Here is a 26,991-nt window from a genome sequence, read left to right as displayed (position 1 = left end):
TTAGTCACTGTCAACAATGTCAGCACTTTATTAATAACACCCAACACAGGACAATTCTCATTAAACATAACTGAAAAGATAAGACAGCAGATTTAACAACTATTACTATACATGATGGGAATGTGGGCTGTCGCTATAGCTTGGAGCAAAAGAGGTGTGTGTGTCTGTCTCTGTCCAGAGAACAGCATGCTCTGCTCCTCCTAGATCGCAAAATATGGATAAATATATTTATTCAGTGCTTTTTATTGGGACTGTAAATAAACACTTCATGGTTTGGAGGTGCGAGGCTGCACAGAGCTGCTGCAGGCAGCTGCATAGCTGTGACACATAACGCCAGCTGTGCTTCAGCGGCTATTTTGGTGAAAGTAATGTAAAAGTAGTGTAATCAGTACTGCATTACTCCACACAGAGCGTAAGATTGTTTAGTTATGTATTAGAAACTAAAGAAACCAGTAATATACCGCATTTTGAAAGTAACATGCCCAGCGCTGGTGCTGACCTTTGAGGGAACGATCTGCAAAGCTGAAAACATTAGAAGCCATTGCAGCTTTATAGCTGTGTCACTTTTTTATTTTTTTTGGACCCCTTCTCTGTCAATGAACTGCTCACATCAAAGGCTTGGTTTGCATACAGTGAAGAGACAAGAGCTGATGGTGCAAGTGCCTGTCTTGAGCTTCCTTGCTAAATTAGGGCTTTTGTGACCGTGTGTTAGTTTGTCAGCTGCAGCAATTCACCAACTAGCCTTACAAGCATCTCTTCACCAATCCTCTCCAGCCACATATATTTGGAAGACGCGCGGATGAATTTTATTGTGTCGCTTTTCATTATAACCGAGCCTTTATTTGGTCTGCTATGACCAATCTTATGATGTCAGCTTATGTTTCCATACATTAGACAGATATTGTCGTGTCACTTGTGTGATATTGCTGCATATATTACCTAATTTTGCTGACTTTTGCTGTAAGGGAATTCAATGTGTTATTATCCAATCATTTTTGATCATTAAAAGTAACATGGTCTTAATTCAATGCTAAGAATAACTTAGACGTGGCTTTAGGGGCTATTTATCTCTTTATTGTCCTAGAACAGCCAACTGAGGAGCATGTGCTCATTTATTCACATTTTTTACTCAGGGGGCTGTTCAGTACAAGCAGTCTTCTGCTTTTGGCACCTGACCAGCTACATTATAGCAACTGGAGGTACAGTGCATTGTTCAGGGCCATCTCGCAGCAGAGGCTGAGAGAAGGGGGATTATTATTCATTCAGCTTTACATCCAGATTTTTGTCATTTTATTCAACTGTTGTGCTGTTAATCAAAAATTCACAAACAAGCATAAGAGGCCACCACAATTCTGCCACGCGCCTGGCTGAGGTGGTAGCAGTACCAGGGGCCACTTTGTGGTGCACAGGCTGCAGCCTGGAGATTAGAGAGCCAGCTGAGATTTGCTGCGGATAAATGTAAAGCTAAGCTGAACAATGAATACTACTGGCCAAGATTGTTTAAGGGGATAAGCTGTTCAGAAAAATCTGGCTCTATGTAGGATTGAGTGTGTGTATCAGAGTGTGTTCTGTTGGGAGTGTGTGTCTGCAACTGTGTGTGCACGCGGGAGATTAGCCTGTCTGCTAAGGGGTGAGCATTTGTAGTGTGTGTGTGTGTGTGTGTGTGTGTGTGTGTGTGTGTGTGTGTGTGTGTGTGTGTAGAGAAAGAAAGTTATGTGATGAGGGAGCTGTAGTGAAAATGCCAAAGCGAAAAGACCAGACAGTCCTATTTGGAAGCCTTTGAAGCTACACAGCTTCAAATGCAGAGGGAGCTAAAAGGACTTAGGAGAGGAATGGATCTGCCACACATAGAGGCAAACCACTTTTCCGTATACTACTGCCCAGTACAACTCAGACTACTTTCAGAGGTTTTCTAAGCATCTTGAGTGTGTTTACACACTGATTTTCTGTGTTTTTGATTTTTTACGTTTTCAGTCTGTCCAATTACACTCCAAATCCCCACAGTGCATGCCAGTGCTAGGTTTAAAAGGGATCTGTCTGTTACTCTGTCACAATCACACACAAACACACTAGGTTTGTCAAAAATGACAGCAAATGCCAAATCTCTGTCATGCTCACCAAAGTCAACAAAGGAGGACTGTCCCACAGTCTTGAATGATGGTTCTGCTAGCATGATTTCAGTTCTGGTGAAGTTTCCGTCCTGAGAGAGAGAGAGAGAGAGAGAGAGAGCGAGAGAGAGAGAGAGAGAGAGAGTGGAAGAGAGAGGATAACGCAGTTTAATAAATGCCCATGCAGACTGCAACTGGAGGCTGCTGTTTTCTTCGAGAATAAGTCTACGATGGCTTACAATTCATGCATTGTATGGATGTAAGATGGAGAACAGGTATGCAATCAACATCACAGCTCTGTACTTTGTCCATACAGGACCAAAGGCCACAGGCATTTTAATGGAGCACAGAAAAGCAGTCACAAAGCATGGTTTTGGTTTATCTGTGCTTGTGCATAAGCATGAGAAGTACATATTTCGTTGCTGTGTGCTGCATATATACATATATATTCTAGCAGATGCTGGTGCCAAATAACCCCCAACACTCAGCAGTCAAATCATTTATAATAAATGACAACATCTGAGATTCTGTTTGTCACACATCTTAAAATTGCTCATGTAACCCATTGAAAATGGAAAGCACAATTTCAAATCCACTTCATTTGGTACTGTTTAACATGCAGGTGGCCGACACCCTTAGACTAGTGGAGAGTTTACTGCAGTAAAATGATCATCAGTGTCATCTATTTACACAATTATTTGCTGATCATAAAATCTATAAAATGTCAAAAAGTAGCAAAAAAAAAAAAAAAATACCATATCTCATATGTTCCCAGTTCACTGCACAGACATACTGAAGTGTCTGGGGAAGCAGTCAAGGCATTGCTGATTTTCAGGTGGTAAGCAGTGCTGCAGCACATCCTGATGTGACCCATCATCTTAGATTTACATGCATCTCCATGATGCTAATATATGCGCTTATATAGAAAACAACAGGTGTGACTGTTATGACACACATCGGCTGCCACCGGTGCATGGTGCCCTTTACAGAGGGCAAGGGGGAAAAAAAGAGGGGAAGTGGAGATGAGCATACTAGTGGGGAGCATAGTGTGTGCGTGTGTGTGTGTGTGTGTGTGTGTGTGTGTGTGTGTGTGTGTGTGTGTGTGTGTGTGTGTGCAGATGTGATTCTGTGCAGAAGGTAACTGTTGCCTGCTGATACCAACATTACTGATTTATGAGAAGAGGGTAGAGAGTTACAATGATTGAGTCAGAGAGAGCTACATATACATTATGTACAGGTATGTGTGGGGGCTGTACGAGCTGTTAAACACTGTCGTTACTACAAGCCAGTTATTGTACAAATGAATAAACTGCTCCACATTTACATGATGATTTGATACATGTATTGTTTGATGAGTAGTTTCGAGTGGTCCAAACTCCGTTGAAGAGCGTTAACAGCTCATCCAGTTCAGCATGTTTCCAACTGTAATGGCTCTTGAGATCGGTTAGACACACTGGCTTTCCATTAAAAAAAAAAAAAAAAAAAAAAAAAAAGAAGTCTTTTTTGGTTCATTTCTCCTGGAAAATGCGACACTCCACACCTACTTTTGTTGAGGTGCCATGATGCAATGACGTGATATCACAGCTACACGTGTGCTGCATTCAGGGACTGTTCGGAACAATGTGTTTTTATCGTGCAGTTGTTTTGCATCGCAGGCTGGATAAACCAGTCTCATGGGCCGTATACGGTTTTGATTTAAAGTCATCATAAATGAATGGAACGCTTTCATGGTAATAAAGGCAAGAAGTCCTCTACACGTCTTCTGAATGAAATGTATCAGTATAAATTATGAAGAAAAAGAAACAGGGAAAAACTATGAATAAGAAAACCAATATTTAACATTGCAGCTTGTTAATGGCGCACATCATCATTTACAGGAATAAACTCCCACCTTTTTTACTATCTACATTACAGCATCGGACAGATTACTGCCACACCATTCCTGCACGACTGACATTGTAATTCAACACACCCTCCATGATATTGATTTTCTGTGTCGAGAGAAATCCCAACAAGAATGAAATGCTGACATCATCTACTACTATTTAATGAGGGAAGAGGGAAGTCCTTGTTTGTACAAAAACTTTTCCAAAGTAAACACGTGACTGTAAAATTGACATAAGAATGGTATATCATACATAATTAATAAGTAATGTTGTGAAACAGCTGCAGCATGTTTAGGTTAGTCCATCATTACTTTCTATAATTACTTCTGTGAAAGAGGCCTACTGGGCCTTTTGTGGGCTGAAACTGTGCAGCCTATGCATGGCATAGAGTAGGCAGGTAGATAAGATAATGAGTGTTTTTTGAAAGGGGACTTCTGAAATGCCAGAAAATGTTGTTTGTCCCTCTGGAGGTGTTGTGGGCCTAATTCATCCGCACAACTGTGCCCACTTGATCATCCTAATGGCAGCCATGCACTCACAAACTCCCACTCCACCCTGAGAAATTCAGATTAGGAGACTAAAGAATAGTGCTGCCAGTGTGACTGTCCTGTAGATTTACGACAGAGTGGCCCGAGGATTTCTTTAGGTCAGTTAGTACATCGATACTTTGACACCTGAATGGGGCTTCTGCACAACTGCTAATCCTTGATTGTGGCACAAAGGACTGGAACGTCACATTCATAGTACTGGTAAATGCTTTTGAGATCTGGAGCCAGGTGGGTTCTTCCTGGGGGAAATAAACTTAACCAACAAACTTCTAAAATGAATGGTATGATTATTACTTCAAGGCTTAAACAGTTCTTGACGCCTGCATATAGAAGTTTCTGCACATTTGCACATTGCCACTGCATGAGTTGCATTTAATCTGATACTTTAAATGAATGGAGTCATTATTTCTGAATTTCATAGGGATTCATTTATTTTATTTTCAGTCTCTGCTAATAACACATTAAATAGGAAAATTAAACAGCCGAAATAGTGCTGACTGTGAACGAAACCCTCTAAATCCTAATGAGGTTATAGCAGTAGTTATTTGCAGTAGACCAGCTCTAGAAAAATGATTGCCCACTTGATACATGGACAAAACATTTAATAGTTAAATGACCATTTATTCGTTCTGACAAGTGCTGCATGTGCAATACTGCAGGATCCTACTGGGTTACCAAGCCTTCAAACTGAGCTCATGATGTCTCTTGAAATGCGACAGCGGAGGGCTGCAGATGAGTTGTTTCATGCTTTAGAGGGCATCGTACAGACACAGGCTATCAGTAAATGAAGCCAAATATTACATTCAGTTTCAATTATTCACAGCATACAAATTGCGCTTTTAGAGATTATTTGCATCATGTCTGATGCTTCAAATGCTGATGAGGCAGAAATGTAGAGGCACTTATTTTGGGGATTTAAATGCACCAAAAAGTCCACCAGCACAAGGCAAAATATAAATAATTGTGGCATGCGTGGTGAAGCACTTGGTAGACCGTGGTCGGTAGACTAGAAAAGTGCTATATAAATGCAGTATAAAATTATACTTGGTTGCTTTGAAGTGACTTCTCATATAATTTATGCAAAAAAAGCAAAGTGAATGAAATATAGTAAGATAGATGTAATACCTTTCTGCTTTTCTAAATGCAGGCCTGTATGTTCAACTGACCCGTGCAAAAGAAAATGAAACACTTTGAAGCTGATCTCTTCAAAAGCAGGGAGAGTTAACTCATGTCAATTAGATCAAAGCGTCCAATCACACGCACGCACACACACACTCTTACACACACACACACACACACTCACACACACACACACACGGCGACAGGGTGTTAACTCTCTGTGCGTTGAGGATGAGATCTTAGTCAGTGTGATTGACTGGTGCTGGCCGCCTGATTGCAAGATGTCATGATTAAAACTCTGTGTTTGTGTCTGTGTGTGTGTGTGTGTGTGTGTGTGTGTGTGTGTGTGTGATAGTTTGAGAACAGTTGATTGATGTGTGAAGATGAAAGGATTACAGGTCTTGTTATTATTCTTCCCTTCTGTTCACATCACTCCCAACACACACATCATACACACACACACACACACACACACACACACACACACACACACACACACACACACACACACACGCACCTCGCCTCACGCTGCAGTGGAATGACATATGCACAGCTGTAGCAGTAAAGCACATTTTACTGCATGAAGAATGGCAGGAGACTCTATCCTGGAGCACTTGGGAGATTTTGTGACATGCTTAAAACCAATGAAATAAACCTATAGAGTGCAGAATTGATGTGAATGCTGATGTCAAACGTGTGCTGGTGGGATTCAGGCTTGATTTCAAATGAAAAACCATGAAAGACAGTAAAATAGGATTCTCTGATACAAATACCAAACTGCATGGGTATGTTACATCTCATGGGGAGGAACAGACTGCATGAGGCACAAGCCACATGAAATTAAACTGATGGATTGAGGAAAGAGACAGAAGCATTACTGTCATAACCAGTGGACAACTAGAATAAATCATCTCCAAGAGGAAACGTCTGAATTGAAATATTTTTTCAAGGCAAAATCAAGATGTTTTGTTGCTCTCTATGAGGTAAGGCCTGCAGAAGCGCATGCAACAACTGTGTGTGCACTTGTATTACTTATTGCAAAGCCTAATTAGCATGAAATCAGGTATTTTGCATGTATCCATTTCATTGTCTTCCTTTGGAAAAAGTATTTCAAATGTACACTATCAAACCATTTTTTTCCTCCATGTAAATTGACATCTTGGCTGTGTATGTTTAGGGAGACTCTCATATATTTCCTACTTAGTACAGAAAACACTCAGAATATTTCTGTTTGGCTGTTGCTTGGATTAAGTACTTAAAAGCATGTGGGTTGATCTGAGCGCGTGCATTTCTTTGTATGAAAGTCTATAAAGAAAGACACTGAATATGAAAATGCTGATGTGCTTCTGTAGCTCACAGCTGTATGTTCATATGTATATTCATGTGACCAGAGGTCTGCGTGAGTAAATCACTTACAGTATGAACTGAAATGAAAACAACCTCATTGCCCTCCCGCCCCTTCCCTCCCTCCTCTCTGTTACTGCTTTCTCTTGTATAATCGCAGGAAAACAGAGGAATGGCGACGGATGGAAGGAGACTTAGGGCGAGAGAAAAAAGAGAAAAGTAATTAAAACAGAGAGCTGGAGAAAGAGAAGTGTGCTGGCCTGTGACCAGTAGATGCAGCTGCATTGAACCAAAGACCGTGGTGGGATTAACAGGGGTCTAACGCTCTGAGGATGCTGGGAAACGGCTCGGCCTTGTGTGTTTGCGTACATATGTGCGAGGATGTGTGTCTGCTTGTGTGTCCTGGGGGTGAGCGGTATTCTTGAATGGATTCAAGTGTGTGTGGATGTGAGCGGCAGAAAATGCAGAGAGAATGTGGAATGTGGAAAGGATTGGGCTTTTCTGAAGATGAGAATGAGATGGAGTGATACAGGTATACTGCAGAGGACCTCATTTTGAAGGCCGTAGCTCTCCCTGTCTGTCACAGAGTGTGTGTGTGTGTTCACTTTGTCTTGCTCCCAAAATCTCTGCTCCACACTCTGTTCCAACAGGGTTGAAAAGATCCGCCTCACCAAACAATAAAGCTTTATCAATCAATTGGCAGTTGGCACGCTGTGCAAAATGACAAGATACACTGAATGAGACGCTGACCCTCCTTACAAAGAGAAGAACTCGTAAAGGATTGAATGATGAATTAATTACGGTGAACAAATGACACAAAGCCAAACACAAGAAGGCTTCAGACAGAGCCATGGAGACTGATGTCTAGATCCACTATCAGAATTATTACACATTTTCTAGCAGGCTTGTTGTGAGCTTAAGACGATAATCTCTGTTTCCCGACACAGATAACACAAACCTTTGATGTCAAATGACTTCCTATTTTTACTGAGGCAAAGCACATTCTAATTTTCATTTACGTGCTAATTCCACATTTTCTACGGCAAATAAACAAAGGCTTATAGATGAAACAACAAGCCCTCTGACAAGGCTGCAGAACCCTCAACATTTGTTAGGCGATTTCAATAATAGAAAATGCTTAGTTTGCATCTGGATCCACATCTGCATGAAATTACACAGACAATCATCAGATACACATTTCATTCCTTTCTAATTCAAGTAAGTTCTGTGGTTCATGACAAAATAGCAAGCACGCTAAATACTGCTACAATCAAAAACTATTAAACAAGGCTAATGTCAGCATGTTAACATGCACACAGTGATAATACTAGCATGCTAATATTTGCAGGTATATGCTTAACATGTTACTTCACCATGTTAGCATGCTAACATTAGCATATTAGCACTGTATATCAGCAATAAACAAAAAGTACAGCTGAGGCTGGTGGGAGTGTCATTAGCTTTGCAGGTAATTCGTCATATATATGTCACATATAGCTCCAATTCCAAAAAAGCAATTACTTAAATTATTATTTTTTCAGTGATAAAGAAAATAACATAAAATTCTAGACTGGTACGTTTTTCTGAGCGGTCCCTGAATGCCAACCAAGCACAGTGATGAGAGTGCCGCACTTTCCATGAGAAATGATAAAATAACTTCTTTTTTTTTTGAAGTAAAAGGCAAGTCAGTGTGTCTAAGTTAGTCTGTGCAGTGATGAAAAAGCTGAATCTCATGAATCTTTACAGCTATAAACATGCTAAGCTGGAGGACAAATGCGCTTGGATAAAATCAACACTCTTCTGCAGAGTTTGGATGCCCAACAAGCAGCTGTCATGAGACCACAGACTGACAGAAACAGTGTTATGCAGGCAGGTTTTGTGGTGAGCGAGCTAACAGCTAAAACGCTCGTTCAGAAGGAGAATTCATCAAGGAGAGCCTTGTTGGTGCTGTGGAGCTGCCAGAAAAGTAAAACCGTTCCAAAGTGTCAGTTTGTCTGGAATAATTCATGGAAATGAAAACCTGATGTGGAAACTCAGTGAGAACAAGTGTGTGTGTGATTTGACCTTCATGGTGGACATTACCAAGAAGCTCTCAGAGCTGAACCTCAAGCTGCAGCAGCTTCTCAGCTCTCTGCTTTCTAATGTGAAATCATTGGAAGTGAAATTAACGCTGTGGAAGCTCAACTGGAGAGAGGAAACACTGAACATGTTCCTCTTCTGTAAGAAGAAAACCTGCTGTGACATCTGAATATGCTGCAGAGTGAGTGAGTGAGTGAGTGAGTGAGTGAGTGAGTGAGTGAGTGAGTTGGTGAGAGGTTTTCAGACATGAAAAGTAAACAAAAAGAAATAAACATGTTTGCTACATCATTTAATGTGTTGATGTTCCTGACAGCCTACAACATAAAATCATTAAGCTGCAGAGCAACAACCCTCTACTGTGAGCAGCTAGACTGACTGACCCCAAACAAGCATCATCATCATCATCATCATCATCATCATCATCATCATCATCATCATCATCATCATCTCTACCATCTGACATCAGATGCTTTACCAAAGAGAAGCAGTTCCAGTCACGGTAGATCTAAGTGTGGTATATGTGTTCTGTTTAGTATGGCTAAATTGGTGCTGCGGAGAGGGTTTGCAAGCACCATTGCATACACATAATAAGCTTCTCAGGTGATCCCCAATCATCCTGAGTTTGAAATTCTATTAGAAATTCCTAATGATTTTCATGTTTTGCCAGAAAGTTCTCTTGATTCCTCCTCTCACCTGAACAAAAACCCCACCACTCGTCACTCCTCCTACTGGTTTTTGGGTTATTCGTACTGTTTTGCTCCTGCTCAGTCTCTACCATCACATGCCTCCTGTCTCTGCTAAATCCTTCAATCTCTCTCTGTTGCTCTCTCCTTCTTCTTTACCGCCTCCCCTTCCCCTCTCCTCCTCCCCCTCTCTGCGATAACACAGACTACTGTCCAGCTTGTGCCTTGACCTGCTGAATTTGAAATAGGCCCCTTCAACAAAACCCCAGAGCCACGGTCTCCCCTCTCTGCTCTCTCAGAATATTAACTAGTCTTGCAGCAATGCCAACAATCCTGCGCCCCCAAGCCCATCAAAGCTTTGCACATCCATTTGTTGCATTAAGGAAATGAACAGAGGGGTGGTGGACGGGTCACCACTCTCTGCTCACTAAGCATTTACTTTTGGTTGTACTTAATGGGAGAACTCATAGTCTTCCTCTTGGCGAACATATTAAACTTGCTTTGTCAGTTCTCAGATAATGGCCAACAATGGTTGAGACCAGGTGACTCTAAATCCAAGCAGAATTCTTAAAAATTGAGAAATGCTGTTTTACTTTAGGCTAGAAAGTGGTCATTTTATCACTGTCAGTGGATTCAAACCCAGGTCCTTCTTGCTGTGAGAAGACAATGCAAACCACTCTTCAATTCTGATTCACAAAATGAAAAATAACAGAGAGGAGTGAGGGGGCTGCCCTGACTGAACTGGACTCTGGAACAGACAGGAAGAAGCAAACAAGTCTTAAAGGGCTTTATTACCTTACTGATCCAGGTCTCAAACGAAGGTCCTTCAGTTGTCAGGAACAAATCTGTAGCGGGGAAGACAGAGAGACAGAAGGGAGGGCGCGAGTCATTACCTGACACACTGCTTCATCGGGCAATTACACATGATCAAACATGGTGCAAGGAAATGTAAACTGTGTTCCAGCTGGACCTTTATGAATAAAGAACGTATTAATAAAAAGTCAGCAATAGCTCAGGTAGCTAATGTTGCCTCATTTACACAGGAAAAGGAATCCTGAATACAAATTAGAACTGAGGTTAATAAGAGCTTCTTCTTCACTGGCAAAATACGGTTTTGGTAAAAGATTAAAAAAAAAAAAAAAACATAGTAATTTAATGAATATATTGTCTTCTACTTTGCAATCACTCAAAGAAATAACTGGGTCTCGGTATCTGGCCCACTGCTACTGACACAATCTGACAACTGACATTCCAATACCGAGACCTGTCAACATCATGTATAATGTACAGTGCTACTTGTAAATATTAGAACTAATGAAACATTACCATGTTCACACTCACATAGAGGAGAAAATGTGTGTACTCAATATGTTAAGACTTGGTTAGAGATAAATGGTGCTGACTCCGGTATCTTCTGACCATTCTCTTGAACTCTGGTACGGACAGGCAGCGACTGCTCAATACAGAGTATAGGTGGAGTTACTAAAGTGATGAAGACGAATTGGCTTTTTAAAGCAGCAGCAGAAAAACAGATGAAGGGAAGGAAAGGGGATAGTAGGGGGACCTCCCACCGAAAGCAACAGGATTTCACTCAGCATTCTGGAGGCTTCACCCCCTGGTAATGCCTGTAGCTCACTCTATTGGAATCCTATAACCTGCGCTTGTACTCATATTCCTTGCTCTTGAAGCTTAGGCTGCAGGCTGTATGTCTGATGCCGTTTCTGTGTGCTTCTCTGTGAGAGGAGGTTGACTTTCATCGCTGCATCCTCTGGACTGCGGTTCTGCCCTAGTAATTGGACATGAAATAAATATTGGCATTGATCTGCCTTAGGGGCCTGCTATACTCCATGTGTTGCCGTGCTCTGCATGGGAAAATAGAAATGATTATGGAATAGGAGATGAGTGAAGAGGCTACTGTGGACATCCTGTATCATCTATATGCAATGCGTGATATATGCAAGTATCATGTACTGCAGCGGTCACCAAATACTGCACCATGACTCCTCACTGTGAAGGAACTCTCCATCCATTTATCTATCTATATATCTACACAACACACGTTTGAGGTTTTGATGGACTTTCTAATGACACAGACTGCTACCAGATGCTAATTACATTGTATATAAATGAGTGGTTTAATTGCCAGCTCCTTAGATAATTAGAATATTATATAGAAATTATTATATTCCCAAAACTGTAATTGGAGGCTCTGTGCCTTTGTGTTTGCTCACAGGAAAAATTATAGTTATTTTTGTAAACCCGACTACAGCTGTTGGACAATTTAGCAAAAGACAGCTGTAATTTTCTTTGTTACTATCACCCCTAACACCCGAGCAAACACCAACCAACCAACCGACGCCCGCCCAGCGCACACACGCACACGCACACACACACACACACACACACATACACACACACACACACACACACACACACACACACACACACACACACACACGGAGCCATCTCAAATAATATTCAAGACTCAAATGCACCGTTAAACCATTTCTAAAGTGGTAAAACAACTTTCAATATGTAAAACTTGTGGGTTTGCAGCCATGTTGCCCACACAGACTGCAAACATTTTACAAATGCAAAGAAGATAACAAATGCATGCATAGATTATGCATATGTGCACACACACGCACACACACGCACACACTTCAGGACACCCTCAGTAATTTGCACATTGTGAATGTGCTCGCCTGTGTGTGTTTGTAGTCACACCGGGTGGTGCGCTGATGAGCTTGGTTAATCAGCCAATCAGACCTCTTAGACAGAATCCAGCCGTGATTGGCTGATTAGGTGCGATGGCGGTGTGTCAGTGAGAGTGGTATGGGGTAGACAGAGGAGCAGAGAGATGCACGAAGAGATCCTCATCTTGTAAACACTTAACATTCTCGCTCTGGGGGCACTTCCTTTCCTCGCTCCTCATCTCACCGCCGCCTCTTTTTCTACACACAAGTGTTACAACCGCCAAAGTCTTTTCTCTCCACTAATTTGTCTTCTCGTCTGTTACTGAATGCCAGTCTGACTCGAAACCGTCCTGTCGTTCCCTTAGATGGTTTGATTCTCGCCACTGCACCACATATGACCCTGCTCTCCCATCTGTCCCGAGAGGAAATGCACTTTTAGGCGTGTGTCAATGGGAAAAGGTACAGATTGAGAAGCTTTTTAATACGATCCCTCTGACAGAATCCTCTTCAGTCCATTTTCGTTCTCCACCCGCCCCTCACTTACACCAAAGTCTCTGCCAGCAAGTATTCTACACAGTCTCATAAAGAGCTGCTAGCTAGCAATATAAACCTAACTGCTGCCACCATCACTCACTTTAACACAATTTTACAGTTCCAGGGACTTTTACTGTTCCACCAAGGGCCTTTTAGAGACCCATTCAAGTCAAAAGAGATATTATAAAGAGGAACAGAGTAAAACACAGCAGAGAGGAATCAAACAACAGAACCAGAGTGCAACCAAAGTGAAAGATCTTTATGTAATTAAGTAGTACCCTGTTTTCTTTTGGGTTAATTCCTGCAACTCAGCATTCAATCACTTCTGTTAGGAGTTTTCTTAATAATAGAATAAAAGGAAGTGGAGGGCATGTTCAAACCTACTGTACGCCTTTTCAAACATTATTACTTCCTCATAATTCAAGATTAAAAAGGAACTGTTATTCAATGTCCAGAATAATTTACTGATTCTTAAATCTTATTTTTTCTGTCAGTTTGGTGGAGCAGTGCAAATTAGACTTTTAATAAATTCACAAAGCCTCATTGTTGCAGTTGGGAACAGAAGCATTACCCCAGTGAATTTATCCAATAGTGACCCAGCAAATCAAAGCCTGTTTACAGGTCTTAGATAATATCACTGTGAATGTGACAGATGGGGCCACGCAAAGTCTGATAAATTGCCTCAAGTGATGTCACTACAAGTCACTGCAAGTTTGAAATATCTGGGGGTGTGGAGTTAGAAAGAATGAGGTTACCAGACTGTCTGTCAGTCGCTCCTGATCTCTGCTGGGTTAGAGGCCACATTAGCTGCTATTAGCATAACAAACCTGAATCTCTAACCTAACTGTCTGCAGTTGGGTTGCATGTAGGGACCAGGGTTTGAAAAAGAAGGAGAATGTGTTGGAAAACAGCATCTTTACAAAAACCCTGTCTGTCGTGAGTCTGGCAAAGTGGAAGACTCTTTTATGACTCAGCATAAACTGTCCTTGCTGATCTCTGAGCCCATTTTGTGACCACTTCAGTCTATTGAGGAGGTGCTCCAACCGCACGTCATCCCCAGGCCAGACAGTCCCTACGCAAGCAAGAGAGTCTACCACTGAAACAAGGGAATGAATCCTTTTCTTTTTCTTTTTCTCCACTCAGCAACAATTACAGAAGTGGCAGCAGTTCAGCATGACCACAACAGCGGACACCTGCAGGACTTTTGCTGAAGAGGTGATTGTGTGGTCACACTGGTGATATCCAACAGGCTGAGGCCGTGCTGGTATCACGATGAGCTACCAGTAATCCTGTTAGACCCGTACGATTGGAAGTGACCAACACGACCATCAAAGCCTGTTAAAGCCACGGCTCAGTAGAACAGAGGAGTAGCGACGCTGCTGTAGTGCTGTGACCCGTCAGTAGGGCTTAAAACATAAGCCTCGTAGCCTTGATAATTCCTTCCAAAATATCTCAAATGATTTCATTTGCATGATCTTAGAATCCACTCTGCCATCAGAAAAATGGCAGAGTGGATTCTTACAAAATAAATGCAGCCGTATCCCAACTTTGGCTTTACTTTGGCGGTCACTGCAAATTCTAATATTGGATATTTTGAAGGTGTGATTTGGACTACTGCCTAAATCTCAATCATATCAGAAAACCTGTCAACACAACATCCTCATACAAACAGACTCTATAAGGCACTCTATTTCCTGTGTTCTCTCATTTACAGTTAAGCCTTTTTAAGCCTCGGTGTCTTTTGATGTTTTTTGTTTCTTTTGATAAGCGGTCTATATTTGAGGTAATTATTTGTCATCAAATTCTATCTCAGAGAATCACATATTACTTTATTATTTTAGATTATCATTTAAAAATAAAACGTCTCAGGCTGGAACTACTCCATTGCTATTAATCCCCAAGCTTGTTCTTCCTTGCGCAGCATGCTGTGTCACATATTGAGCTTAATTTTTCACCTTTAGGCTAACAGCAACGACATCACCGACGTGAGCGCATGCACACATTCAAATCATAAGCTAATAGAGCTGTCAGACTCCACCACTCAGGGAAGGTGCATACATAATTGAGGTATATAAATGTGTTTGTGTGTGGGAGGGTGGGGTTGCGTAACAGCAACAGGGATTCAGAGCTCTAAGTGGTATGTCATGTCACCAGATAATTAAAGATATGCTAACTGTAAGAGGTGAGAGCAGCGGCTACCCTAGGCATCAAAAAACACGAGGCAAAGGGAGGCAGAGAACGAGAGAGACTGACCCCAGATGCGAAGGCCATCCAGTTTCCACGGTGCATCTGAACACAAACACACAGGCTTACAAAACAAATCACTACAAAGCAAAATCATACTAATCCTTTAATTGCCGGAGAGGCAATTGATGATTTCCTCTGCGTTCCTCCGCTCTCACACACTCTCTGACTGAAACAGACTTTCCTGTTTTGTTAAATTGTGTCTTCCTGATAAATAACACTTGAAAAAGCACAGTGTCACACCCACATGAACGAGTGCATGATGAGCAGGCTGCATCAACACTGCAACACCCGCCCCCACACTGCACGGCTGATTTCAACACATTATTTAAATATCTAAGTGTGCATCTGGGTGTGAATTTCTTTGTCATCGGGTTGTGATCCAGCCAATCATCTACAATCAGCCAGTCCTTTGGCACTAACAGAATAATTGCAAGTGTGTCTGTTGCTAATAACAGAGTATTAAGAGTAACAACTGCCACAGCTCAAGTATATGAAAACAAACAGCCCAACAAGGTAAACCGCAGCGTGCTGCAGAGCTGGGGAGGTGCTGTAGCTCTCCATGCTGTTTCTGTTGGGACAAATATCAGTGTGCTGTAGAAAAGTTTGATTGGCTCTGTGCTGTTTCTATCAGGACACAGATGAGCTTAATACGAACTGGTAAGGGCAGGTGTTCACTGTTTGCTGGACACATGTCGGCATCAATAGATACAATCTCCCTCATGTCGATTAAAACATCTGTAACCACATGAGAGAGAGTATGCTGGTAAATGTTTTTTAGTTTAAGACAGGTTGAGTTTAAAAAACAAAAAAGTTTTTTTGCTCTACAAGTTCTTCATTTGTACACTCTACAGATCTGCAGCCTGTTGCACTGGCTGAACAGAACTTTGATTGCACAGTCCACACTGACTGCTGCACTGTAACAAGCTTGTTCACGTTCAGACAACAGTCACAGAAAGTGACTGGTGGTGGAAGGGAGGAGACCTTAAACAGTGTTTTCTGTTTTGTTTCAAAAAAAAAAAAAGAAGTGATGTACACTTTGATGTGTGAACATATACAAACCATCTGTCCTAATTAACTATTCACAGGTCATTTATCAATCACTTCTGTGGTCTCGATGCACCCCATGTATGAAAGCAACTTTTCGTCATCCTTCTTGATCATGGGTCTCTTTATGCAGCTGTTCCGATATGACAACAGCTGATTAGGAACAACTTCCACCTGCTCGGGGTATGTCTTAAATTCGATCTGGACTCCATGCTGCGACTAACCTGTAGGGTCCAACCTCTTCTTACTAAATTATAGTAAATCAAGTCCTGCTCTACACTCAAACTAAGCTCCGTTTGAACTTACACATAGATGGCGCACCAAGCTTCAGATGTGCAGTGAGATTTTAACTTCAATAAGACTTGTACTCTATTAGCACCCTAAGGAAGACATCTTTTCAGCTGCACAGGAGTAAATAAACTTTTTTCTTTCTTCCTTGTACTGAAGGCTTCTGAGTAAAACAAAATATCCAAAATGAACATTTTAGACATTTCCCACAGCCTATTTCAGTGGACTGTTAGGAGATAACGTGGCACAATAGAGGAGAGTGAATGAATTAAAGAGGAGATGAAACTTTAGGGATGCTCTCCATCAGAATCATTTCGAGACATTTCAACAAGTCAGCTCACCTTGTTAGATTTGAGTCAATTCAATGTTCTCTGTATCCATTCAGAGAGAAAATTAAAATTCCTGGTGAGACTTTATTTTTGAAACTTATTTAATCATAAAACTTTGTTTTGCTGCAAGGTTTTGATGTTTGCTTGGCAGTTTCAAACTGGAATGTAAGCTGGACTTGCAATGGATCATTCCCTTAAATACAGACTGGCACTTCCTGATTAAAGAAGTGAGGTAATACAAGTTGAGAAGAGAAGAGGAGAGAAGAGAAGAGAAGAGAAGAGAAGAGAAAAGAAGAGAAGAGAAGAGAAGAGAAGAGAAGAAGAGTATGGGGAGATGAGCGGTCCTTGAGTTATTCATAGCCTCTCCATCAGATTTGTTAAGGGGATTGGAAGCAATTTAAAGGCCTCCACTGACTGTTTGACTCGAGCAGCATTATGTCTCTCTATTCCATTATGTTGAGCCGCAGTGTGGGGATAAAGACCAGGCTTCCTATTAGCCTCTGTATAAACAGATAGGGTGATGCTAGGCGGGTGCTAAGTCTCGGCAGAGAGGGGGAACTCTGACATTGAGGAGAACAGACAGCAGCAGGCGGGGGCCTATACTATCTCCTTGCCTTGTCTCACTATCACCTTCCCTCTATCTGTTTCTCTCTGCTCACACATACCCCCTTATCTGCCAGAGTCTGTGGCCCAGGACAGTAGCACCATTGCTGTGCATCAAGGGTGTTATGATTCAGGTGAACTGACAACAGGCGCAGGTCTGTAACTCAAATGAAATGGCTGAGCACACGAAAGGCACAATGTGAGCCAATGTAAACAAAAGGGCAGCCATGCCATCAAAACAGAGTGGAACTTGCCAGATAGACCAATGGCAGACATTTACATCAGTAATGTTTGTCACCGCAGAGGAAAAAACAGGCCTTTCTAGAGCAGAAATCCTTCAAGAAGCATTGTTTTAGTTTCTCAGTAAAAAGCATGAACAATATGCTTCAAATGTGACATACATATCTTCACTTTCAATGCCTCAAATGGATATTGTTACTAAAATTGGCAGATTTTTTTTTACCTTATTTTAGTGTCCCTAGACAGTATCCTTGTTAGTCTCAGAAACAGTTATTATAAAACAATAATGCTTCAAACCCAAACTGGCTTAAAGAGCTGAACAGCCAGGATGGGAGTGAAGGGAAGAGAGAGAGTTGCTGTGCAGAGTTGTAGCTAATTACTCTGTTCACACCACTTCCCTGTTACTTTCATGCCTGCCATTACGGTATAGACATGTATACACACACACACACACACACACACGACAATGTACTAATCCACCCACACTATTCTTTCCATGTGTCCTTTGCCTTCAGCATTGTAGCGACTGCGAGCCTCATCCATGAAAATGAGCAGTCATTTTATTCTGCCAGCCTGTGCTTGCAAGCTTCCAATTAGCAGCTTATTAAAAGCTCTGCTGTGCTTTTATGGAGCTGTCGGAGCTCGGTTAGACCTCGGTACTGACTAACAAGAAAAGCCAGGTCACTCAGGCCTTTACAGTGTATACATATATATCATACTGTATATCCAAAGTCTTTATACAGGGATGATTCTGGAGTGGCTGCACGGCAGCATAAGAGTGAAGACAGTCAGAGGAGGACATGACCGCTAGTGGAGAAAGCCACGATTATTGATTCCACTGAGCTGGATGGTGCCCGAGTCTATATACTGGAATCGGATGACTGCGTGACTCCTTTCATAACTGAATCCGTCTCTCTTCCCTGCTTCTCTGTCGTCCCTCCCTTCACCTGCTTTCTAGCACTGTGTCATACAGAGGTAAGGGCAGCTGAGCGACACTGCAAGTGAGCATTTCTGAGGATTCAGCATCTCCTTAAGACAGGCAAAAGCAGAATTGTGGTCCAAGAGGCACCCAGTAGACATGATCTCACCCCTCTGGGATAATCAGCAACAAGTACGCCTTTTGTAAATTTGTCTTGTTTTAACTGGTTTGGTAGTTCAGTGTCATTCTGTGTAATTTGCAAGAACACAGCTGTGAGCTGAATTGCTCCCCTGGTTTCCCACAGGTTTTGAAAATCCAATCAGCAATGTCTCTGATACCATACAGTATAATATATAGGTGAACAAACTAACCATGCAGCCCCCAATGTCTATTCATTTTGAAAACACTCAACATATTCATGATGATATTCATTACTTAGATTGAGGATGAAAAACTGATGTGGGGGCCTTGTGACAATGTCAGAAAACAACTCGTGTTTCACCTTAAAACTTCCTCTCACTCCTTGGGTACTTCTTTTCCCTGAAGCGTTCTTCCTCCCAGCCTTTCTTCACACTCCAATATCTAGTCCCTGTCCCTGCTTTCTTTAGTCTAGAGGGGCTATCTGAGGCAAACAACAGCAGCAGCATTACACCCCCCTCCTTGTACCTGTAAAAGGCCTTGCAGCAGAAGAAGCAGTGGATTATCCAGACTGCAGTGCAGAGTGGGTCTGACAGCCAGCACCGCGGCTGCTGCATTAGTGTCTGATACGCTGTATGTGTTTTTACATGAGTACTGTCACCATACTCATCATCACTATGTTCCAAGACTTTAGGGCATCTGTGCTCATGTTGGTGGGGCAACAGAAAGTGAAATTTTGCAACAGAATGTGAGAGCAACAGAAGAGAATGAAGGCAAAGAAGGGAAGAGGCTCGGAAGAACCAACTGAAAGGAGGGGAAAGAGAAAAGAGGTGTGGAGAGACACTGCTATAAAGAGACAGACAGACAGACAGACAGACAGACAGACAGACAGGCAGACAGGCAGACAGACAGACAGACAGGCAGACAGACAGGCAGACAGACAGGCAGAGCTGATCCTCTATTTTCTTCATGTCTCTAATGCCCCTGAGCAGGTTATTTGTTAGCCTGTTACTCAGCAAACAAGCTGTGACTCCTATCCCCCGTTGGCTGTCAAAGGGACACACATACACACACATAAGCACGCACGCACGCACGCACGTGCAGACACAGTTGTGTGTTCCATCCCCTCAGGGGTTGCTGGGGAGATGGGCTCAAGGAAGGCCGCCATGCTGACTGATCTCACTGCCCTGTTTGTGAAGGTTGGGGGGTGGGGGTGAGTGTCCACTTTGTGTGTGTGTGTGTGTGTGTGTGTGTGTGTGTGTGTGTGTGTGTGTGATGGAGGCTGACAGTAATGAGGCAGAATGAGAAAGATGAAAGCACAAAGCGTGTGCCCGTGCACTCTCTTGTTTTTGTGTGTCTTGTGTATATTTGTCCATCCTGCAGCCCATCAGTTATGCCCTCTCTATTGGTCTGTTTGCATCATTTTGTTCCCTCTGTCTTTAACCCCGGACTGATCCATGCCTCAGCTGGACACAGGGAGGGCCTTTGGCATTCTAAGGGAAATGTCACTGCTGTCACCAGTGAAACAGATACTTCGCCTCCAACATTGGGAGGGGATCCTCAGTCTCAGCAAGGGGGGAGTAGAGAGATGCAAGCCAATGAGGTTAGTTGGAAACTATGCAGACCTTCAAGTCCAGTCTATTGATATCTTGTCCCTGTTTCAGTGCTGGGAAGCGAAAAAATACATACAGTCACATTTAGACAAAAACCGTCTCTTTGCCCAATCAAGCAAAGCTACTTTCAGTGATCAACAGCTCATAGAAAAATGCACCTCATGTGACATTTGGCCTGTTTAAAAGGCGACAGGTGACACGTTATTCACGTATCCTGCCAAGTACACACACTCTTCTCAAAGATGGCATTGGCATGAGTTTTGACCTGCTCCTGCAATGAGAAAAGGCTTCCGTAAAACTCAACCACAAAAAAAAAAAAAAAAAACACAACCATGAACAACGGCAACTTTTTTTTCAATGTGTCTGGTGCTCGAGCACAATGTAAAACTGTAGAAGACTGGCAATAGGTCAGGGGTACTATAGCATATGACCTTGCATCACAGCATGACAGCTAGTACGCCCCCTGTAGCCTTAGGTAAAGAATCCACACTGCTGAAATCTGCTGTGGGGCTCCTATACCAGCAGCAGGCTAGATTGCCCTGTGCAGACCTCTACATAAACTATATTTCAAGATGATAGTTAAACATCATACTGAGGCTGTGAGGCTGAGGTCATCAGGAAGGTCATCCAAAAGCTGTGGAGCCCTGACAGCAAAAGCCTGCTCACCTTTAACCTTTCACAATGATCCAGAAATAGCGTGGAGGTGCCTGACGATCTCAGGCTCTCGAAGGATAAAAACTGGACACCAGTCTACGCAAAATCCAAAAGTAATCAATGAAACCATGAAAACAATTCTAGAGCAAAGCCAACCAGTGCTTAAACAGGTGCAGTTCAAATCTAACAGGATATGAGAACTCTGAGGGTCACACTTTTCCTAAAGACAGGTAAAAAGGCCATGACAGCAGCGAGGGCAACGTCAGAAGAACGCATTTACAGTCTTCTCTGCATCGCTGAAGTTTAGTATTGATTTCATTTTTGTAATGTGCCTTCACATGACTGGGCATGCTTTTCAGTGTGTTTGTCAAATACATACGCCAATGTCAGAGTGTCCCTTTTAGGTGTCAGAGGGGACTGTGTGGGTTTGGAGCCAAATCTTCTCAGGCAGGCCACCTCCATTGATATGTGGCCCTGTCCCTCTGCTAGCAAGGAACCAACGGACTGTGAAACGAGCTTTTTCAAACTTGCCCAAAGCCCACAAAGACGATTTACTATAATGTCGAAAGAAGGAGCAGAAGAAAGAAATATATTTGTACTGCTACCATGTCAGCTGCGAGAGAACAGCCAAGGTAAGCTGCGCCATCACATATACTTTGCTTGTTAATGTAGTGAAATACGTCAGTTCTTCCCCCTCAGTTAAAATGTCTGACAGAGACTGAGAGGGTTGAAAAATTCTTTTCAAAGATGCTTTTCCTTTTCAGAGATTTTTTTCCCCAGAGGCTACAACATGGCTGGCATGCTAACTTTGTCAAAACACTTTCAATAAAGAATGAAAGCTGTCTGTCAGTGTCATGGCAACCACACTAATATGAACATTCATTCTCAATGCCGCAACCACGCACACAAACGACAGGCACACATGAACAACTAATAAACACACAAACACGCACAGGAACATCAATAAACATGTGTTAGTTCTGATGAGAACACAGTCACAATAACACACCCACCACCCTCCCGCACATAACCACCACACACACACACACACACACGCACACACACACTCGAGAAAATGCAGAATCCAGGCCGGGAACAAAGTGAAAAGCTCTGCAGAATAAATCCGTCTCTAAGCCAATATGTAGCCCTACTCCACGCTGTGTGACTTCCACCCCGATCTATCAAAACAGCTCATTCACAAACATGGCAAAACATACCAGCGCAGAATGGAGCAATGCTATTCCCAGAAGAAATAATCTCCTAAAACCATTACAGGGAACAACGTAGGTGCAGTAGCTATAGGGAGGATTATGGCCAAACCCTCTCATACACACACACACACACACACACACACACACACACACACACACACACACACACACACACACACATACACACACTTTCCATCCTGTTTTGCTCACTTTCCTTATGTTGCACATGTGCGTGTGTGTAAATAGAAACTGCTCACGGGACTACTGTAAAAGGCATAGGGAAGCTCACTGCACGGACTGTAAAGAAGTGAATGTGTGAGTGCATGTGTGCATGTATGTGTGTACACAGGACATGCGTTAGTGGAGGGTATAAGCACTGAATACACTGATATGTGTATGTGTGTCTATTTGCGCAATTTCAATTTACAGAGGGCACATTACACACTGTACAGACACTGTTATAAAAAATGACTTGGCTTTGCACCAGAATGTACAGACACCGCATAAACCTGAAAAACTGCAGACTGGGATGAGTGTGCTTATCAAGCCAACCGTGTCCTGGTGTTCTGGAGGTCTAAAGTGCATACCAAGAAACCATGTGAACACAGCATCCTTGGCTCAAACCCAACCAGGGACCTTCCATACTTATCATCCCACACTGTTTCCCTCATCAGCTATTCCGTTGCTCTCAATTAGTTAGTGAAGGCAAAAAAAAGCCATAAAAAGAGGCTCTATTTTTGTGAGCCCTGCGGTGTGACGCAGATTGCAGTTAAGTGTGCCCTCCCTGCGTAAGAGGTGTGCCAAACACACTTTTGTTTGTTTTTCACGCCAGTCTCAATTGGCACAACTGGGGCGCACTTGGTTACGGTAGGAATACATAATCAGAAATAGAAGGTGGGCATGTTTGAGGCTGTGGCAGACATGACCAATCACATTCACTACTACTACACTACGACAGATTGGGAGTCCTGCAAAGACTTCTCCTTGGAGGAAACTTATTGTTGTTGGACATGTTGAAGATCCGATGGTCATCATGTTTTCTGTCTAATGGTGCACCATTTCCTCATCAGAACACTCTATACAATAAGACCTGCTGTTCAATGCCACTGCAGTGCCAAAAATAAAATGAAAGGTGAATTTCAAATGCTGTCCTTTTTTTTGCATGTTGTATTTTTTTTTTAATTTTTGAATTAGCTTTAAAGTTTACTTCAGCTAGATTTTGTAGTTTTACATTATGAACTATTCCATCTGGGAAAGAGGTAGCCGCCCCTTTAAACTTAATGCTGTAACATAAACTTCTTTTTCTACTGGTATTGATCCACACGATCAATTTGGATTTTTAAAATAACTGCGTTTTGTTTCTGGGAACAGTCTATAACACCACACCAAAGTCTACCTGTATTGCAACAATGTGAGGCCCTAGGCAGTACTTTGGCCAGACTCATTAAAAAGAGGATAACAGGCACAGCCATTACCCCAGTTACACGGTGTGTTGGAGGACTGGCATGGATGGTCCTGAGGGACTGTGTGAACTATTTCCGATGCATCTGTTTCCAACGTGTTTGTTGATTTTCAAGAGAAAGTGCAGGATAATTAAAAATAACAACATGCTTGATGCACACACAAGCACAGGGGTTTCTGTGGTTACATTCGGCTGGTGCTTGTTGCACAAAATATGACTGGATGCTGTGCGTCATTGTGGCTTGACAGTGCACAACATCACCCTAGTTAAAGACAACAGATGGACCAGATACGTTCTGCCTTCAGAAGGTTGTAAGGACAGTCACGACAGTAAAAGAAAGACCTTCAAGAATCAGGTATAATTGTTTATTTTGCCTCACGGGCACTGAAGCCACAGCTGGAATGTAAGTTTTGTTTCTGTGCGATTTTACATAGGTTTATATCAGTGTGTCTTCATCAAATAATGTGACCAAAAAATGATGGAACGCAGGTGTACTGAGCAGCTGCAGTGAGCAGCAGTGAGCAGCAGATCACGCCAGATGCACTCTTTCTTGGCAGATTGCAGTGCACAACTGGATTGGCATCACTGCACCCTCTACTACACCTCCTCCACCACTGGGTGCAGGTGAGCCACAGTCCAAATACCAGACCAGTTACTGAGGAAATAACCTCAGTGCACCACAGGGAAACACCATTTCAGCGGTGAGACACTGCACTCTGTTTCCGGTAGCGATGTGAAAAGAAAGCCATGCTCTGCCATGCTAGTGGCTCAGTGAGGCTGTACTTGTTCACAGAAGTAAATATCAGCATGCTAACATGCTCACAAAAGCCATGCAACATGCTATATAGCAGGTACTCTATAATGTTTACCATGATCACCATATTGCGATGTTTTAGCATGCTAGAATTTTCTAATTAGCACAAAGCACAGATGAGGCTGATGGGAGCGGCATTAGTTTTGCGGACTTTCGGACATAAGCCAAAGCACTGGGATACATCCTCTGGAAACCATGAATGCCTGTACCAAGTTTTGAAGCGATCCATCAAGTAGATGCTGAGGTATTTTACTGGATAAATTAACCTTTTAAACTGCTGGTGGCGCAAAAGGATGTTCCAGAGGATCACTGAAGTCAGTAGGACTCATCCTCTGGGGACGATGCACAGACAGACTGACATTACAAACCATACAGTCACTCCACTAGCATGGCTAACATCAGTTTGTTGGTTTGTTTTTTTGTATTGTTTCTGAACTTGTACAGCATGTGACTGGTAGAACTGGCTGACACTGAAAAATCAGAGATGATTTGTTTTTACAAATACCTCAGTCAAAATTTAGAGCTGCCCTTTGTATATGTCCATGTAGTTGTCTTCCAGACAAGAACCTATTTTGGAACAGAACGTGGGGAGACAGTGTAACCTCAGGCTATGGTCACAGTGCTGTGCGTGTATCACAGAGAAAATGCTCTGCCTCATTTAGTCCTATTATTCATTTATCTGCAAAAACACCTGTGCTTACCAAAATAAACACAGCGTCTCTTTTGCCCATTTGACGCTGCGCCAGCTTTCCTGGAGGCGGAGATGCTACAAACGACACACCTCAAAGGGCTGGCTCATCGCACCAGGCGCTGCTAACATGCCTGTGAGCTCACTCCAAGTCTCTCTAAAATGGGGAAATCAGAATGTGAGGAAACAGCAGCGAATGCAACTGATGTGTTAATGAAGATGTAGGCTACATGTGGCTGTGGGCGCCAAGGGTTTAGCACTGGGATATGCTCCTCTCTGTTTTGCTAGAGAAGGAAAGTGTGAAAAGACAGTAGTTTTTTTTGTTCTTTGAAAATTAGGCCTTCCACACTATGCCAGCTTTTCTGAAAATGGAGCTTTTCAAACGCTCGCCCAAGTGGCTAAATTTGTGTGGATGGGGACACCCTGGCTAATTACTGTCAGTTCATCATGGCCAAAGTACTTCCACAAATCAGACAGGCCAACAGTTAGTCACCTGAGATTTTCTCTGCGATATTTCATTTCAGGTCAATACAGTTATTCACGTAACATAATCGCTATCATTGACGTGTCTTTGTTTCTTCGGAGAGACAGCTGCACAAGTATGTAATAAAGCTGTTCAATCAAGAGTCTCAGTCCATACACCCCTGAATATTCTGTGGCAGTCAATCCGGTTGTCTGTCTCACGGGGTTTTATTTATGGCCCTGTTTGCTGTAGCAGCATATCATATCATTCAATTTGACCCCGGATGACTGAAGGCTTGTATATGACAGCTCCCCTTGGATTACTGAATAAATGGAACAGACAAATATGTTGTAAACTCACCATTTACCTTCAGAGAAAGAGAAGAGTAGGGAAGCAACATTATTACTATTATTAATATTACGAGAGATAGGAATAGTCATTACTACTCTTCAAATTTCCAGCAATAGTCTTCCTCATTGGGTGAATGTGTCTCTCTGTGATAATGTCCTGGTGACCAAAACGGCTATTAAAATGTCTCACTCCACCATCCAAATGTTAACTTAATCCCTGCATAATCAATTCTTCTTCTCTGCCACTCTTGTTAGGTGGCAAATCTGTTCCCTCCCCCCATCACCGCCACATTATTAGTCAGACAATCAGCAGGCCACTCCAACACAGTGCTAGTTTAATTGGATGCTGCACAGAGCATTACCAGGCCCGTTGCCTAGCAATGGATCCTTATGCCAGTATTGCTGTCTTTGTGCGTGTTTTTCCCAAAATGGCATAGATAATTACTTGGCAATTACTACCTTTTCCCCCTCAAACAAGTTCTTAGCGTGCTCCTGATAGCTTCCTGCCTGGTGGTGCTCTTTCTGAATTGACATGATGAGATAGGGCCCCTGCAGGTTACCATGATCTTGTGCCGGAGACGGATCTAATACGGGTGAATACTCTCACTCTATACCATTTAAGCGATAAGGATACCTCCTGTGGTCATTTAACTCTGATGATTACAGAAGCTTTAAGGGCTGTTGAAGCACCTGCTCATGTTAGCTTTCCAAAAATCTGAACTGCCCGGCTGTCCCGCAAACGCCGTTTGTCACTGTGGCGAGACGTAACTTAAACAGAACAACTGCATCCACAAAGCCAGACCAAAGCATCCTGCGTTTGCTTTTGTGGTGCAAAGATAACAATTTACTGCACATTCAACTTCAGATATGGTTTGATCTTAGTGAAGAAAATCTCAGTGTATCTGTGTATCTTCTCTGTTACATATCAGCC

The 26,991-nt window shown here is 42.5% G+C and overlaps 1 protein-coding gene across 1 annotated transcript in view; it reads right to left on the bottom strand.

Moving 5' to 3' along the window:
- The window catches only part of itfg1 (integrin alpha FG-GAP repeat containing 1), a 139,963-nt gene that overhangs the window by 103,869 nt on the left and 9,103 nt on the right, over positions 1-26,991 (bottom strand). The window contains exons 7-8 of the mRNA XM_076737129.1: positions 10,563-10,612; positions 2,119-2,200 (exon numbers count right to left, since the gene is read on the bottom strand). Coding sequence (XP_076593244.1) covers positions 2,119-2,200; positions 10,563-10,612 — 132 coding nt within the window. The remainder of the gene's footprint in view (positions 1-2,118; positions 2,201-10,562; positions 10,613-26,991) is intronic.

This window comes from Chaetodon auriga, chromosome 1 (genome assembly GCF_051107435.1).
Source record: "Chaetodon auriga isolate fChaAug3 chromosome 1, fChaAug3.hap1, whole genome shotgun sequence".
Classification (NCBI taxonomy): domain Eukaryota; kingdom Metazoa; phylum Chordata; class Actinopteri; order Chaetodontiformes; family Chaetodontidae; genus Chaetodon; species Chaetodon auriga.
This window is presented reverse-complemented; position numbering and strand designations above follow the sequence as displayed.